The sequence below is a fragment of the Dasypus novemcinctus genome, chromosome 3 (genome assembly GCF_030445035.2).
Source record: "Dasypus novemcinctus isolate mDasNov1 chromosome 3, mDasNov1.1.hap2, whole genome shotgun sequence".
In the NCBI taxonomy this organism is placed as follows: Eukaryota; Metazoa; Chordata; class Mammalia; order Cingulata; family Dasypodidae; genus Dasypus; species Dasypus novemcinctus.
In genome coordinates this window covers 3,169,086-3,187,511 of record NC_080675.1, presented here as the reverse complement: position 1 = coordinate 3,187,511, position 18,426 = coordinate 3,169,086, and the positions used below count along the sequence as shown (strand labels likewise).

The window sequence follows — 18,426 nt, the reverse complement described above, 5'->3', positions numbered from 1 at the left end:
TTCCCCCACAGTATTAACAAGTGACTCTTTATGATCTTGAAAATCTTTGGTATAAGTTGTATGCAGTGCCTCCAGTATCTTACCTTTGAATCATGAAAAAATACAATTTTAATACTGCTATGAACATTGGTATGCAAATGTCAGTTTACTTGTTTGTTTTCAGTTTTCTTTTGAATATATTCCTACTAATGCACTTGCTGGATCATACAGCAGTTCTATATTCAGCTTCTCGAGGTACTGCCAAACTGTCTTCCACAGAGGCTGGACCATTCTACATTCCCACCAACAGTGAAGGGGAATGTTCCTGTTTCTGTACATCTTCTCTAGCACTTAGTTTTCAGGTTGTTTTTTTTCAAGATTATTTTTATTTATTTACTCCCCCTCCTTGTTGTTTGCTTTCACTTTCTGCTCTGTGTCCATTTGCTGTGTACTCGTGTCTGCCCATCTTCTCTTTTAGGAGGCACTGGTAACACAAACCTGGGACCTCCCTTGTGGGAGAGAGGTGTTCAGTCACTTGAGCCACCTCTGCTCCCTGCTTTGTTGTGTTTCTCATTGTGTCTCCTTGTTGTATAATCTTGTTATGACAGCTTGCTGTCTTGATCATCTTCTCCAGGAGGCATCAGAAACCGAACCTGGGACCTCCCACGTGGTAGGCTGGACTCAATCCCTTGAGCCACATCTGCTTCAGATCAAATTGTAGTTTTGAACTGCATTTTTCTAATACCTAGTGATGTTGAGCATTTTTTTGTGTGTCTTTATGGCCATTTGTATTTCCTGTTTGGAAAAATGTCCAAGTCTTTTGCCCATTTTTAAATTGGGTTGCTTGTCTTTATCGTTGAGTTGTATAATCTCTTGTTTCTTTTAATTTTTTAATAAAAAAATTATTTTTAAGATACTTAGATCACAAAAAATGTTACATTAAAAAATAAGAGATTCTCTCATACTCCACAAAACTATTGTGACTCCAGCAATGGAAGAAATTGTATCATTGATGTGGAGACATTGGCCACGGTTGTTGCTGAGGGCAGGGAGAGGGAAGAAGAGGTGTGATGTGGGGACATTTTCAGGACTTGGAGTTGTCCTGAATGATGTTGCAGGGACAGATGCAGGACATTATATATCCTGCCATAACCCACTGAATGGACTGGGGGAGAGTGTAAACTACAATGTAAACTATAATCCATGTGGCGCAGCAGTGCTCCAAAATTATTCACCAAATGCAGTGAAGGTGCCACAGTGATGAAAGAGGTGTTGATGTGATGTTGATGTATGTATAATCTCTTTATATAACATGAATATCAAACCCTTATCGGATATGTGGTTTCCAAATAGTTTCTTCCATTTTGTAGGCTGCCTCTTAGTTTTTTTAAAATTTTTAAAATTTTTATGGTATCTGGGGCTGGGGAATGAGACCAGGATCTCGTATGTGGGAAACTGTCACTCAACCACTGAGCACATCGGCTCCCCTGAGTTAGTTTCCTCATTTGCTTTGCTTGTTGTTTATTTTTAGGAGGCACTGGGGATGGAACCCAGGAGCTCCCGTGTGGGAAGCAGGTACTCAACCACTTGAGCCATATCCTTTCTCCTTTCTGCTTTTTTTTCCTTTAAGGTTTTATTTATTTATTTATTTAATTCTCCCCTCTCCACCGGTTGTCTGTTTTCTGTGTCTATTTGCTGCGTCTTGTTTCTTTGTCCGCTTCTGTTGTCGTCAGCGGCACGGGAAGTGTGGGCAGCGCCATTCCTGGGCAGGCTGCACTTTCTTTTCACGCTGGGCGGCTCTCCTTATGGGTGCACTCCTTGCGCGTGGGGCTCCCCTACGCGGGGGACACCCCTGTGTGGCATGGCACTCCTTGCGCGCATCAGCACTGCGCATGGCCAGCTCCACACGGGTCAAGGAGGCCCGGGGTTTGAACCGCGGACCTCCCATGTGGTAGACGGACGCCCTAACCACTGGGCCAAGTCCTTTTCCCCTTTCTGCTTTCTTGACAAAGTCTTTAGAAGAACAAAAATGTTTAATTTTGAGGAGGTCCCATTTATCTGATTTTTCTATCTTTGCTCATGCTTTGGGTGCAAGATTTATGAAACTACTGCCTCCTGTAAGGTCTTGAAAATGTCTCCCTATGTTTTCTTCTAGGAGTTTTATGGTTGTAGATTTTATTTTTTATTTATTTTTTGTACATTTAATAATTGAAAATATTAACAATAATTTAAAAATAAAAAGACAACAGTTGAATAAAACATGCATTTCTCAATTAATGTACTGAATACATATATAATTGGTGTCATATCTTTTTGCAGTGCTTGATAGAATTCACTTGTGAACCGTCTGGTCCTGGGCTTTTCTTTACTGGGAGATTTTTCATCATTTTAAGTGTGATTGGTTTGTTCAGTTCTTGTATTTATTGTAGTGTCAGTGTAGATTGCGCATTTCTAGGAATTTGTCCATTTCATCTAGGTTGTCCAGTTTTTTGGCATACGGTTTCTCATAATACCCCTCTTAACGATCCTTTTTATTTCTTTGCAGTCAGTCGTAACTACCCCCCTTTGATTTCTGATTTATATTTGCATCTTCTTCCTTTTATTCTTTGTTAGTCTAACTAGGGGTTTGTTTGTCCATTTTATTGATCTTCTCAAAAAAACAGCTTTTGGTTTTGTTGATTTTCTCTATAGTTTTTTGTTCTCAGTTTCATTTATTTCTGCTCTAATCTTTATTATTTCTTTCCTTCTGCTTTTTTGGGGATTATTTTCCTGTTTTCTGGTTTCTCTAGTTCAGTTAAATCTTTGAGTTTAACTCTTCTTTTCCAATATTGGCATTTGGGGCTATAAATTTCCCTCTTAAGATTGCCTTTGATGTATCCCATAAGTTTTGATAAGTAGTATTCTCGTTTTCATTTGTCTCTCTTTATTTACTGATTTCACTTGCAATTTCTTCCTTGACCTACTGATTATTTAGGAGTGTGTTGTTCAGCCTTCACACATTTGCAAATTAAATTTTTCTCTATTATTGATTTCCAGTTTCTTTCCATTATGATCTGAGAAGGTGCTTTGTATAATTTCAGTCTTTGTATTTATTGAGAGCTGTGTTGTACCCTAACATGTGGTCTATCCTGAAGAAAGATCCATGGGCACTTGAGAAGAATGTATAACCCACTGAGTTTGGGTGCAGCCTTCTGTATATGTCTTGTTAGGTCTAGCTCGTTTATCCTATTGTTCAAGTTCTGTTTCCTTGTTGATCTTCTGACTAGTTGTTATATCTAATGATGTGAGGGGGATGTTGAAGTCTCCAATGATTATTGTAGAGATGTCTGTTTTTTCCTTTAGTTTTCCCAGAGTTTGTCTCATGTATTTTGGGGCATCCTGGGGCAACATAAATGTTGATGACAGTTACATCTTCCTGGTGGATTGTCCCTTTTATTAATATATTATAATGACCCTCTGTATTTCATAACTTTTTTTGCATTTAAAGTCTTGTCCTTATTAGTGTAGCTTCCCCTGCCCTATTTTGGTTACTATTTGCATGGGCTTTATTTTTCCAACCTTTCACGTTAAGCCAGTTTGTATCCCTGGGTCTAAGGAGAGTCTCTTGTAAGCAGCATATGGATGGCTTATGTTTTTTTTAATCCATTCTGTTGACCTGTATCTTTTGATTGGGGAGTTTAATCCATTTATATTCATTGATATTGCTGCAAGTACATTATTTATCTTACCATTTTATCTTTGACTAATATATGTCATATTGCATTTTTGTCTGTCTTTTTACTTTTTTGGTTATCATCTCTCTCTTCTTTCTTCTGTACTCTCCTCCAGGCCTCTCTCTCCTTTCTTTTTATTTCAGGTTCTAAGTCTTCCTTTATTATTTCCTGTATAAGTGGATTCTTTTTTGCAAACTCTTTTAGTTTCTGGGTGTTTTTTTTTTTGGTGAATATTTTATGCTTACCTTCATATTTGTAGGCCGTTTTTCTGGATAAAGAATTCTTGGCTGGCAGTTTTTCTTTCTCAGTATCCTAATTGTAACATACCTCTGTCTTCTCATCTTTATGGCTTCTGAAGAGAAATCTGCACAAACTCTTACCAGGCATCCCTTGTATGTGATAGTTTGCATCTCTCTTGCTGCTCTGGGAATTTTCTCTTTATCTTTGACATTTGACATTCTGAGTAGTATGTATCTTGGAGAAGGTCTTTTCGAATTTATTCTGATTGGGGTGTGGTGCGTTTCTTGGACATGTAAGTTCATTTCTTCATGAGAGTTGGGAAATTTTCAGCCATGATTTCCTTCAGTACTCTTTCTGCCCCTTTTCTCTTCTCCTGGAACTTCCATGACACGTATGTTGTTGTGTTTCATGTGGTCATTCAACTTTCTTGAGGCCCTGCTCATTTTTTTCCATTCTTTACTCTCTTTTCTGTCTTCAATTTCAGCTGTTCTGTCTTCTGTATCACTTATTCTTTCTTAAATGTCATTTCAAGTCTGCTGTTGCTTGCCTCTGATCTGTTGTGTTTTTTTTTTTTTTTTTTTTGGTAAAGATTTATTTTTTATTTATTTCTGTCCACTTCCCTCTCAGTTGTCTTCTCTCTCTGTCCATTTGCTGTGTGTTCTTCTTTGCCGCTTGCACTCCTGTCAGCGGCACTGGGAATCTGTGTCTCTTTTTGTTGCGTCATCTTGCTGCGTCAGCTCTCCGTGTGTGCGGCCACACTCCTGGGCTGCGATTATTTTGTGTGGGGCAGCTCTACTTACAGAGTGCACTTCTTGCACGTGGGGCTCCCCTATGCGGGGGACACCCCTGCATGGCTCAGCACTCCTTGGCACGCATTGGCACTGTGTGTGGGCCAGCTCATCACAGGGGTCAGGAGGCCCTGGGTTTGAACCCTGGACCTCCCATATGGTAGGCAGACGCTCTAGCAGTTGAGCCAAATCCATTTCCCCGCTTCTGATGTGTTTTGATCTCACCTTTTGTGTCTTTTGTTCCCATGAGCTTTTTTACTTTTCTTTCTTGGGTTTCAAATTCTTCTTTGCACTCACTCAGTGTTTTCTTGATGTTATTTATCTCTAGCCATTTTGTCTTTTGACTTGTTAATTTGGTTTTGGAAATTTGTGTGCATCTTGCTAATTATATCTCTCAAATCCTGCATCTTCTTGCACTTATATTCCTTTTCTTGACCCATATCTTCCTTTTTTTTTTTTTAGTATGACATAATTTTTTCCCGATGTCTAGGCATCTTATTAGGATGGAGTTTACTCAGATGCTCAATTTTTTTCTCTTTTGTAGGGATTTAGTGGTGGGAGGCTGTGTGTGACCACTGCAGTTTGATTCTTGGCTTGGCCTGGATCGTTAGGATTGTCCCTGCTAGTTGCTCAGAACTGAGCTCTGGACCCAGTAATTGATTACAGACCCTATTCCTAGGACCTTGCAAGAGAGTGAAGCCATAAAGGCCGGAAAAAGCCTCTCTTACTTTTAAAATTTTTTCTTGCACACGCTTCCTTGTTCTGCCAGCAGATGGTGATCTTTGACAGCTCTCAGTTCAGTGCCTCTGTGAATATATTTGTTGCAGCACAGACTGGATCAATGTGACAGAGCTTCCTGCCTGGAGGCTAGGAGCCCTGTTTTTATTTTGTTGTTGTTGTTTTGTTTTGAGAACTAGCATGGGACTTTTATTCTTTTTTTTTTTTAATAGGTTTCCATATACCCCACACCCTACCCCCCCATGCCTCCCACATCAACAACCTCTTTCCTCATTGTGGCACCTTCACTGCATTTGGTGAATAATTTTGGAGCACTGCTGCGCCACATGGATTATAGTTTACATTGTAGTTTACACTCTCCCCCGGTCCATTCAGTGGGTCATGGCAGAATGTATAATATCCAGCATCTGTTCCTGTAGTATTATTCAGGACAACTCCCAGTCCTGAAAATGCCCTCACATCTCACCTCTTCTTCCCTCTCCCTGCCCTCAGCAACTCCCGTGGCCACTGTCTCCACATCAATGATACAATTTCTTCCATTGCTAGAGGCACAGTAGTTCTATAGTAGTATACCAGTAGTTCAAACTTTCTCTGAGACAGTTCTCCAGTCTTCTCTGCCAGCCCCCTCCCTTTTCCTAGGTAGGAAATATTTCCACTCCCCTCTGAGTCCTCCACAATCAGTCCCAGTTAGTAGAGGAGGAGATTGGAAGGGTTGTGTATCTTTTGCTTCCAAGGCTAACACTGGCCCAGCCCCACCCGGCCTGGAAGGGCTCCTTGGACACAGCAGACCAAATTTGTGAATCAAACACTGAGTCAGCCTTAGGCTGTGCCTCTCCCTCTCCCCTTTCCTGGGGTGGTAGATCCCTGGAGTCCCCTTTGTAGTCGCAGGCCCAAGAATTCTAATGTCTTTTGTGGGGGTGGGAGTTGCTGGCCGCAGAAGCCGCTTGTTTCATCTCACAGTTCTGTTCTTGCATTTTCCCTCCTTTGTCCCTCTCTCCTCTGGGCAGTACCCAGCCTTCGCCTGGTGTCCTAAACCCTAGAAAATCTTTTTTTCCAGGCTGTTTCAGCTTGCCCTCTAGCTATTTATTGGAGAACAGTCCCATATTTTTCTAGTCTGTCATCTTCCCAGAGGAGAGCTGTAGCTTTTATGTTTAGGTCCTTGACCCATTTTGAGTTAATTTTTGTTAAAGTGTGAGATAAGGTCCTCTTTCTTTCTTTGGGATATAAGTATCTGTTCTCTGAGCACCGTTTGTTGAATAGACTGTTACAGCACAGCTGGTTGGGCTTGATGGCCTTGGCAAAAATAATTTATAGATGTGAGGGTCTATTCCTGAGTTGTCAAATCAGTTTCATCAGTCATTCTATTTTTATACCATGCTGGGTTTTTTGTTTTGTTTTGTTTTGTTTTTTTTTTTATTCTTTTTTTAAAGATTTATTTATTTATTTCTCTCCCCCACCCCGGTTGTCTGTTCTCTGTGTCTATTTGCTACGTCTTCTTTGTCCGCTTCTGTTGTTGTCAGTGACACGGAAATCTGTGTTTCTTTTTGGTGCGTCATCCTGTTGTGTCATTTCTCCGTGTGTGTGGCGCCATTCCTGGGCAGGCTGCACTTTCTTTCGCACTGGGTGGCTCTCCTTACGGGGCGCACTCCTTGCGCGTGGGGCTCCCCTAAGCGGGGGACACCCCTGCGTGGCACGGCACTCCTTGCGTGCATCAGCACTGCGCGTGGGCCAGCTCCACACGGGTCACGGAGGCCCGGGGTTTGAACCGCGGACCTCCCATGTGGTAGACGGACGCCCTAACCACTGGGCCAAGTCCACCGCCCTGTTGTTGTTCTTTTTAAAGACATTTTTGGCTATTCAGGGCCCCTTACCCTTCCAAATAAATTTGATGATTGGCTTTTCCATTTCTGTAGAAAAGGTATTGGAATATTTTTTGAGATTGCTTTGAATCTGTAAATCAGTTTAGGTAGTATTGGCATTTTATTGCTATTCAGTCTTCCAGTCCATGAGCATGAAATGTCCTTCCATTTATTTTGGTCTTCTTTTGTTTCTTTCATAATGTTTTGAAGTTTTCTGAATATAGGTCCTTTATGTTCTCAGTTAAGTTTTTTCTTAAATATATATATATATATTTTTTAAATACTTATTTTATTTATTTATTCACCCCCTTTGTTGTCTTCTCTGTGTCCATTTGCTCTGTATTCTTCTTGTCTGCTTGTCTTCTCTTTAGGCGGCACCAGGAACCGATCCTGAGACCTTCCGGAGTGGGAGAGAGGTGCTCAGTCTCTTGCACCACCTCAGCTCCATGGTCTTCTGTGTCTCTTGTTAGCTCTCCTCTGTGTTTCTTTTTGTTGTGTCATCTTGCTGTTCTGGCGTTCCGGTGCAGGCCAGTGCTGCGTGGCCCAGCATTCTGTGTGGGCCAGCTTGCCTTCTTCAGGACACCCCGGGAATCAAACCCTGGACCTCCTATATGGTAGACGGGAGCCCAATTGCTTGAACCACATCTGCTTCCCTAAATAATTGATCATTTTAGTCGCTTTTGTAAATGAAATTTTTTTTCTGACTTCCTCCTTATATTGCTCATTAGTAGTGTATAGAAAGACTACTGATTTTTGGGTATTACGCTTGTATCCCATCACTTTGCTGAACTTGTGTATTCTAAGAGCTTTGTTTTGGATTTTTCCAGAATTTTCAAGTATAGGATTATATTATCAGTGAATCGTGAAAGTTTTACTTCTTGCTTTGTTACTTGGGTGCCTTGTATTTCTTTTCCTTGCCTAATTGCTCCAGCAAGAACTTACAGCACAGTATAACAGTCATGACAGTGGGCATCTGTGTCTTTGTTCCCAGTAGGTGGAAAAGTTTTCCGTCTTTTCACGTTGAGTACAATGTTAGGTGTGGGTTTTTTATATAGGCACTTTACCATTTGGGAAAGTTTCATTCTATTCTACCTTTTGGAGTATTTTTATCAAGAGATGCTGGGTTTTGTTGAATGCCTTTTCTGTATCGATCGAGATGTTCATGTTTTTTTCATTGAAGTTGTTAATATGGTGTATTCATTAATAGATATTCTTATGTTAAACCACCCTTGCATACCAGGAATAAATCCCAGTTAGTCCTGATGTAGAAGTCTTTTGGTATGCTGCTGGAGTCTATTTGAAGTATTTCGTTGAGAATTTTTGCATCTGTGTTCATTAGAGAGATGGGTCTGTAATTTCCTTTTCTCGTAGTGCCTTTATCTGGCTTTGGTATTAGGGTGATGTTGGATAATTTTCCCTCTTCACTTTTTGGAAGAGTTTAAATAGGATTGGTGTTAATTCTTGTTGAAATGCTTGGTAGAATTCACCTGCGAAGCCATCTGGTCCTGGACTTTTTCTTTGCTGGGAGATTTTTCATGATGGATTGATCCTCTTTAAATGTGATTGGTTTGTTCAGTTTGTATTTATTCTAGTGTCAGTGTAGTTGTGCATTTCTAGGGATTTGTCCATTTCATCTAGGTTGTCTAGTTTGTTGGCATACAGTTTTTCATAATATCCTTTTTATTTCTCTGGGGTAAATTGTAACTACTCCCCTTTGATTTCTGATTTATTTATTGCATCTTTTCCCGTTTATTCTTTGTTAGTCTAACTTGGGGTTTGTCCACTTTATTGATCTTCTCAAATAACCAGCTTTTGTTTTTGTTGATTTCCTCTTCTTTTTGCTTTAGTTTTTGTTTTCTGTTTCATTTATTTCTGCTCTAATCTTTATTATTTCTTTTCCTCTGCTTGCTTTGGGAACGGTTTGCGGTTCTTTTTCTAGTTTCTCCAGTTCAGTTAGAACTCTGATTTTAACTCCTTTTTTAATATAATCATTTAGGGATATAAATTTCCTTCTCAGCACTGCCTTCACTGTATCCTGTAAGTTATAAGTTGTGTTTATATTCATCTCTATGTATTTATTAATTTCATTTACAATTTATTCTTTGAAACATTTATTATTTAGGGCGTATGTTGTTCAGGCCCCACAAATTTGCAAATTGTACCTTTCCTGTCTATTACTGATTTCCAGTTTCATTCAGTTGTGATCTGAAAAGGTGCTTTGAATAATTTCATCCTTTTTATATTTTTTGAGACCTGCATTGTGACCTAACATGGTTTATCCTGAAGAAAGATTCATAAGAAGCACCCACTGTATCTGTGTATAACCCTCTGAGTTTGGGTGCAACATTCTTTATGTGTCTGTTAGGTCTAGCTCTTTATCATATTGTTCAGGTTCTGTGTTTCCTTGTTGGCCTTCTCTCTGGTTGTTCTATCTAATGATGTGAGTGGGGTGTTGAATTCTCAATGATTATTGTAGAGATGTCTGTCTCACCCTTCAGTTTTGCCCAGAGTTTGTCTCATGTATTTTGGGGCACCCTGATTAGATGCATAGATTTTTATGATTGTTATTTCTTCCTGGTGTGTTTTCCCTTTTATTAATATATAATGTTCTGTTTCTCATAACTTCTTTTCATTTCAGTCTGCTTTGTCCGATAGTAGTATAGTTACCCCTGCTCTTTTTTGGTTAGTGTTTGTGTGGACTGTCTTTTTCCAAACTTTCACTTTCAGTCGGTTTGTATCCCTGGGTCTAAGGTGAGTTTCTTGTAGGCAGCCTATTGGTGGCTCATTTTTTCCCCCAATACATTCTGTCAGCCTGTATCTTTTGATTGGGTATTACTGTAAGTGAATTGTTTACTTTCACCGTTGTATTCTTTCCTTTTTATATGTCACACCTTATTTTTGTCTTTTTACTCTTTTTTAAGATTTACTTACTATTTTTATTATCCCACCCCCCTCATTTGAGCCACCTCTGCTCCGTCTTTTTACTCTTTTAGTTATCGTTTCTGCTATTCTTTCTCCTGCCCTCTTCAAGCCTCTCTTCCTGTCTTTTTCTTTCAGGCTGTAAGGCTTCTTAATATTTCCTGCAAAGGTGGATTCTTTTTTTACAAACTCTCATAGTTTCTGTTTGTTTGTGACTATTTTAAACTCACCTTCATATGTGAAGGACAATTTTGCTAGATAAAGAATTTTCAGCCTGCAGTTTTTCTCCTTCCGTATCATAATTCTGTCATACCACTGATACAATTGTACCATACCACTGTCTTCTCCCCTCCTTGGTTTCTGATGAGAAATCCACACTAAGTTTTACTGTGTGTCCCTTGTATGTGATGATTTTCTTCCCCCTCATGCTCTGAGAATTTTCTCTTTATCTTTGACTTGACATTCTGAGTAGTATGTGTCTTGGAACAGTTCTGTTCAGACTTATTCTGATTGGGGTGTGCTGTGCTTCTTGGACATGTAAGTTCATTTTTTTCATGAAAGTTGGGAAATTTTGAGCTATTATTTCTTCAAATACTTTCTTCCCCTTTCCCCTTCTCTTCTGAATGTTTGTCAATTTTGTGAGCCCTTGCTCAACCTTTTTTCATTCTTTTCTCTCTCTGTTCTTTTCTGTCTTCAATTTCAGGTGTTCTGCCTTCTCTATCACTTAAGTCTTTCTTCTATCATTTCAAGCCTACTGTTTTATGCCTTAATGGGTTTTTTTTTAATCCCCCCTGCTTGTGACTTTTTGCATGCTGTCTGCTCTGTGTCCATTCGCTGTGTGTTCTTCTGTGTCTGTATTTATTATTTCCCCTCCCCCCTTAGTTTGCTTGCTGTCTGCTCTCTGTGTCCATTCACTGCGCTCTTCTATGTTTTTACTTGTCTCCCTTTTTTGTTGTTGTTGTTGCATCACCTTGCTGAGTCAACCCTCTGTGGCACTTGCGGGCTGGGCGGCACTCCACAGCATGCAGGCGAACCTGCCTTCACAAGGAGGCCCCAGAATGGGAACCTAGGGCCTCCCAAACGATAGACGGGAGCCCAACTGATTGAGCCACAGCCACTTCCCCTTAATGTGTTTTTGATCTTACTTATCATGTCATTCATTCCCATAAGCTCTGTTACTTTTCCATTCAGGTTTTCAAATTCTTCTCTATGCTTACTCAGTGTCTTTGATGTCTTATATCTCTTTTGCTTATTGTTTTTCAGCTCATTTGATTTTGGAAATTGTGTGCATCTTGTTGATTAGTTGTCTCAATTCCTACTTCTCTTCTGGGGCTTTAATATTTTCCTTTCCTTGGGCCATGCGTTCCATTTTCTTAGTAATGGCTTGTAATTTTTTTGCTGATGTTTCAGCATCTGATTAGGATGATAGTTTACTCAGATGCTCAATTTCTTTCTCTTTTGTAGGGATTTAGTGGTGAGGGGCTGTGTTACTTGGTTCTTTGACTCTTTTTTAAAAAAAAATTTTTAGAAGTACTTAGATTACATAAATGTTACATAAAACCTTCTTTGATTCTTGGTTCATCCTGTTTTGGGTCTTTAGGATTGTCCCTGTCAGTTGCTCATATCTGGGCCCTGGACCCAGTCATGGTTGCAGGCCCGCTTCCTAGGTCTTGGGAGGCAGGTTGTAAAGTCAGGGTAAAGCCTCTTATTTACTTTTAATTTCCTACCATACACTTCTTTTTTTTTTTTTTTAAAGATTTATTTTTATTTATTTAATTCCCCTCCCCTCTCCCGGTTGTCTGTTTTCTGTGTCTTTTTGCTGCGTCTGGTTTCTTTGTCCTCTTCTGTTGTCGTCAGCGGCACGGGAAGTGTGGGCGGCGCCATTCCTCGGCAGGCTGCTCCCTCCTTCGCGCTGGGCAGCTCTCCCTATGGGTGCACTCCTTGCGCGTGGGGCTCCCCTAGGCGGGAGACACCCCTGCGGGGCGCGGCACTCCTTGCGCGCATCAGCACTGCGCACGGGCCAGCTCCACATGGGTCAAGGAGGCCTGGGGCTTGAACCGCAGACCTCCCATGTGGTAGACGGACGCCCTAACCACTGGGCCAAAGTCCGTTTCCCACATACACTTCTTTGATTGGCCAGCAGATGGCACCCTTTGGCAGCCTTCTTATTTCAGTGCCTGGTCGTAGTGTGTTTGCTGCAACAGGGACCAATCAGTGTGACAGGTGAGCCTGTCTGGAACTATGAGCCTTGTAACTCAAACTTTCTCAGGGGCAGTTCTCCAGCTTTTGCTGACAGCCTCCTCCCTTTTCCAGGGTAGGAAGTAATTCCATTCTCCTCTGCGTCCCCAACAACCAGTCCTGGTCCATAGAGATGGAGATCGAGAGGGTTGGATCCCTTAGCCTCTTGCTGGCTCCCCAAAACAATAGCAGTTAGCAGTTAGCTGACTGAATTCATATGTCAAAAACTGAGTCAGCCTTAGGCTGCGTTCTCTCTCCCCTTTCCTAGTGAGGTGGACACTGGGTCCCCTTTGTCTGTAACTGCTGGCCCCCAAGGGCTGAGATTTCAAAAGTGTGTATAGGGTAGGGAAGATGCCAGCAGGTATGGCTTTTAACTCGCATTTTTGCATTTCTTGCCCTTTTGGGTGGAGTCCAGCCTCCCCTTGGTGTCCTACACCCTAGAAGATTTTTACCAGGCTGTTCCTGCCTGTCCCTGGAAGAGCAGAGAGTCTTTCCTCTTTCTAGTCTGACATCTTCCCGGAACTCCCTCTAACAGGTGTTGGAACCACATTGCATGTGTCTCTGTATCAAGGAGTCCAGAAATGTCTTTTTTTTTTTTTTTTAAGATGCATTCTTTATTTATTTCTTTCCCCTTCCCCCGCCCCATTGTCTACTCTCTGTGTCCCTTCACTGTGTTTCTTCTGTGTCCGCTTGGATTCTTGTCAGTGGCATCGGAAATCTGTGTCTTTTTTTGTTGCGTCATCTTGCTGTGTCAGCTCTCCGTGTGGGCGGCGCCACTCTTGGGCAGGCTGTGCTTTTTTCATGTGGAGTGGCTCTCCTTATGGGGCGCACTACTTACATGTGGGACTCCCCTATGTGGGGGACACCCCTGCATGGCACGGCACTCCTTGAGCACATGGGCCAGCTCACCATACGGGTCAGGAGGCCCTGGGTTTGAACCCTGGACCTCCCATGTGGTAGGTGGATGCTCTGTCAGTTAAGCCAAATCCGCTTCCGCAGAAATGTCTCTCTTCCACCCACTGACCATGTGATATGTACTTATGGCCTTGGGTCTCCAGTGCCTTTTGTTGAAAAGAGTATCCTTTCTCCATTGAATTGCATTTGTAGCTTTGTTACACATCAGTTTTCCTTATTTGTATGAGTCTCTTTCTGGACTGTCTTCTGTTGCATTGATCTGTGTGTGTCTGTCCTACAACACTTTTTATTACTGTACCTTTATAATGAATGTTAAAATAGAGTTGTGTAAACCTTCCATTTTGCTGACTATTCTGATTCCTTTGCCTGTGTCTTTTCCTTCTTTTAACTCAATTTGTTTCTGCCACTATGGGTGCAGATTCTTATTATGTTGTTACTATCATTCATTTTATCGTTTAAATTGTCTCAAATTTGGCCAGTGGGGGAGGTATATCCCAGCGGTCCTTTGTCTGTAACTACTGGCCCTGAGGCCTGAGAATTCAAAAGTGTGTATAGGGTAGGGTAAGATGCCATCTTTATTAGTTTCTGACATATTCTAGGCTTATATTGTACATTTCTTGCCCTAGCCCTAGATTTAGCCATTTCCCCTGGAGACTTGGTTGTTTTGTTTTTTTTTTTTTAATTTGAGAATGGCATATAAAAACCAAAATCTGTGAGCTAGACATACTCATCATTGCTGGGTTGTCATTGTGTCAAGCCATTTTCAGTGGACAGAGCTGGGAAATTACTGTATATATGTATGTATGTTTACATACGTCTGTATTTCTATATTCTATTGAAAACCATGGGTTTGTACTGATACCATCAATTCAGTCTAGCACCACAGAATTCATTTTAGCCTTAGCCTTTTTGTGTTTTCAGTTGTTTTACTCATCGGTATTATTTTGAAATTTGTCCGTGTTGTGTGTATAAATGGTTTTCTCTTTTTCATTATTGAATATTCCATTTGCGTGGGTAGACTACAATTTTAGGAAACTTTCAAGCTTTTTCCCCAATATAGTAAGTTATTTTACATTCCCGCTATGAGAGCATAAGAGTTCCAGTTTCCCCACATTCTTACTAACACTTCGTATGGTCAGTCTTTTTAATTTTATCCTTTGTAATAGGATTGTCATAGTCATTTGTATTTCCCTAATGACTGATTCTGAGCAGCTTTTCTTGTACTTATTTGTTATCCATATACCTTCAAGAGTCTGTTCAAATCTTTTCCTCACAAATAACTGGATTGTTTCTTAGTTTTCAGTTTGAGTTATTTCGTATTTTGCATACAAGTCTTTATCATGGGTGTGATTTTGTACTTATTTTCTCTCTGGCTTGGCTTTTATTTTTCTTAGCAATGTCATTCTAAGAGCAGTTCTTTCTTTTGATGAAATCCAACTTAAGAATTTTTTCTTTTCTGGATTGTGCTTTTGGTGTTATATATAAGATCTCCTTGCCAACAAAGGTCAGAAAGATTTTCTCTTATGTCTAATAGAAGTTTTGTGTTTTTTTAATTTAAAGATTTATCCTCCCCCCGCCCTGCCCTCACCGCTTGAGCTTGCTATCTGCTCTGTATCCATTTCACTGCGTGTTCTTCAGCGTCTGCTTGTCTTCTCATCTCCTCTTTAGGAGGCACTGGGAACCGGTCCTGGGACCTTCTGATGTGGGAGAGTGGCACTCAGTCGCTTGAGCCACCTTAGCCCCCTGGCTATTTCATTTGAAATACAGCAAAGGTCACTGTTCTTTGTATTTCATTTGGGGTCTCTCTGTTCATACATATGGTCACAAGATGATGCAGCAAGATGATACAACGAAGAGACAGCAAAGAAACACAATGAGAGACACAACAAGCAGGGAGGGAAGGTAGCTAAAGTGTTTGGGTGACTCCCTCCCACATGGGAGGGCCTGGGTTCAGTTCCCAGTGCCTCCTAAAAAAAAAGACGAACAGAAAGCAGACAGTACAAGCAACAGGGCTGGAAGAAATAAATAAAATCTTAGAAAAAAAAGAAAACTATATTAAAAGGTATGCTTCGGGGAGAAAAAAGATATACTCAAAAGTGGACACCCTCATTCTTTTTGTCATATTCCTGCCTTTTGTTCTTTGAAATCTCTTCCTGTTCACCCCATAAATAAAGCCATGTTATTGGTACATATTAATAAAGCATACAAGTCATCCAGAGTGTACAATCAGTGGTATTTGGTATAATCACATAGCATTCATACTTGGGGTCTTTCCTTCCCACCCTGCCATCGTTTTTCTTTGAAGTAACTGCCCTAAAGATTTTACCAAAAGTATAGAAATCCTTTCTTTATAAAACCTACAGCACATTAGCAGATAAATTTAAAGATCACAGATCTAGTAGTTTCATAGACACAGGAACTCTTAAACTAGTTTTTATGAATTTTCTGAAGGTACATGTATACTGAGACGTGTGTGCTTATTTCCTTATATTTAGTAGAATATTTTCTGTAGAGCCCAGGTCTGTTACTTTCATAACATTTTCAGGGGAGTTATTTATTTATGTATTTTCAACGTACCAGGGCTGGAGAGTGAACCAGGACCTCGTTTGTGGGAAGCCGGCACTCCACCACTGAGCCACATTGGCTCCCCTGAGCTGGTTTTGTTTGTTTGTTTGTTTTCTTGTTGTTGTGGGGGTTTTTTTTGTTTTTTTTTTTTAAAGGAGGCACTGGGGCCAGACCTGGGACCTCCTTTGTGGGAAATAGGCACTCAACTGCTTGAGCCACATTCACTCCCAGAGGAGTTAATTTTTATAAAAGTATAAAGGTATGAATTGTGTGCCTTTGTCTCTTGAGTCTTTCATATCTTCTGAAGATAAAGTTTCAGACATCTCTGTTGTAATATTTGACTGTGGTTTGTAGTTAATCCAGTTATACATGTCAGCGCAACACTGGACACTTGTAAATCTTGTAAATTTACAGATTTTTCAGAATCTGAATGCATTTCAGTAGTTTCCTTTCAGGGTGAATTTCTTAATGGTCACCCACTAATAAAGTTGTTAAAGTGTTGGATACTCTCTTGTGAAATCACTAAAAAGTTACTCTGACAGAGCGGTGAATCACATCTGAAGAATTCCCAGTTTAAAAGAATATTTGAACACCTTGCCACACGTGACTTCCTTATTGGATGTCCATTGCCTGTAAGCAGAGAACATAGTATAGCGCTTAAACCCTGAAGCCACTCTGCGTGACTGAGTTCAGTCCTTCCTTTGCCTCTGTCAACGGAATGATCCTCCTTCCTCATCTATCAAGTGGGAATGGTAATTATACCTACCTCATACAGTATCTGTTTGTTAAATAAATATAAGTAAAATAGCAAAGGACTTGGAAATAGAACTGTTCTGGCTGACTCAGGTGTCTTCCCCACTACCACCCTCACAGTGTCATGGTAAATGTATGGATTCCATTAGGGCGGGTCGAAGGCAAGGATGGGTGAGGTGATGTCATCATATTCTGACTCTTAAAAGACTAGAGTGGTGTTGTTAACTCATTGCTTGTTACATCTGATTAATTTTAATAATTACATGAGAATTCCCTTTTTTGTTTCTACCAAGCCAAACTGGCAAGACGCAGTCAAGAAAGAGACAACCTTGGCATGCTGGTCTGGTCACCTAATCAGAATCTGTCAGAAGCAAAACGTAAGTCTTGGAGAACCTTTATTTTCCATCCATTTATTTAATATAAGGTTTCAAAGGTACTTTTCTAGTGATAAGTTCCTTCTTATATTACATTTCTCCTATTTAATTAGAGAGGTTGTGGGTTACAGAACAAGCATGCATAAAACACAGGATTCCCATATACCATATTATTGTTATTAACTCCTTGCATTGGTGTGGAGCGTTTGTTACAATTGCTGAAGGCACTTTTTAATAATTGTACTGTTAACTATAGTCCATGGTTTAATTTAGAGTTCACTGTTCATGTTGTACTATATTGTTGGTTGAATTTTTTTTTCCTCTAGTAAAAAGGGAACATAAAATTTCCCCTTTTAACCACGTTTAAATACATATTTCAGTGCCGTTAGTTACGTTTACAGTGTTGTGCTACCATTACCACCGTTCATTGCCAAATTTTTTCCGTCATCCCAAATAGAAACACTGTACATTTTACACCTTAACTCGCCATCCCCCCATCCCATGTAACTTGTTTTATAGATTCTGACTCAATCTGCTTATTCTAGCTATTTCATATCATTGAGATCATACAATATTTGTCCTTTTGGGTCTGGCTTATTTCATTCCACATGATGTCTTTAAGGGTCATCCATGTTGTTGCATGTATCAGGACTTCATTCCTTTTTATGGCTGAATAATATTCCATTGTATGACTAGGCTATATTTTGTTTATTCATTGTTGCTGGACGCTTGGGTTTCTTCCATCTTTTAGCAATTGTGAATAATGCCACAATGAACATCAGTGTGCATATATCTCTTCGAGTTCCTGCCTTCAGTTCTTTTGGGTATATGCCTCGTAGTGGGATTGCCAGGCCATCTTATGGTTCTGTATTTAACTTTCTCAGGAACTGCCCAGCTGTCCTCCACAGAGGCTGCAACATTTTACATTCTTGTGAGCAATAGATGAGTGTTTGTATTTCTCCACATTCTTTCCAACACCTAATTTTCCATTTTTGTCAATAGCAACCGTTCTAGTGGTATCCCATTGTGCTTTAGATTTGCATTTCCCAGATGACTAGTGGTACTGAGCATCTTTTCATGTGCTTTTTAGCCATTTGTGTAACTTCTTTGGATAAATCTCTATTCAGGTCTTTTGTCCATTTTTAAATTAGATTCGTTTTGTTTTTTTTTTGTTGAGTTGAAGGATTTCTTTATATAATCTGGATATTTTTTTTTTCAGCTTCAGAAGAGTCTTAGATCACCAAAATTCATATATACAATATACAGTATTTCCTCAGATCCACCATAAAACCTTTTCCCTTCCACAGCAATAATCTTTTAACTTAGTCATATCATATTTCCTGAA

General features: G+C 40.2%; 1 protein-coding gene across 1 annotated transcript in view; it reads left to right on the top strand.

Annotated features, from left to right (window-relative positions):
- Window positions 1–18,426, top strand: part of RCOR1 (REST corepressor 1) — a 101,336-nt gene that overhangs the window by 46,545 nt on the left and 36,365 nt on the right. The window contains exon 3 of the mRNA XM_058291366.2: window positions 17,001–17,084. Coding sequence (XP_058147349.1) covers window positions 17,001–17,084 — 84 coding nt within the window. The remainder of the gene's footprint in view (window positions 1–17,000; window positions 17,085–18,426) is intronic.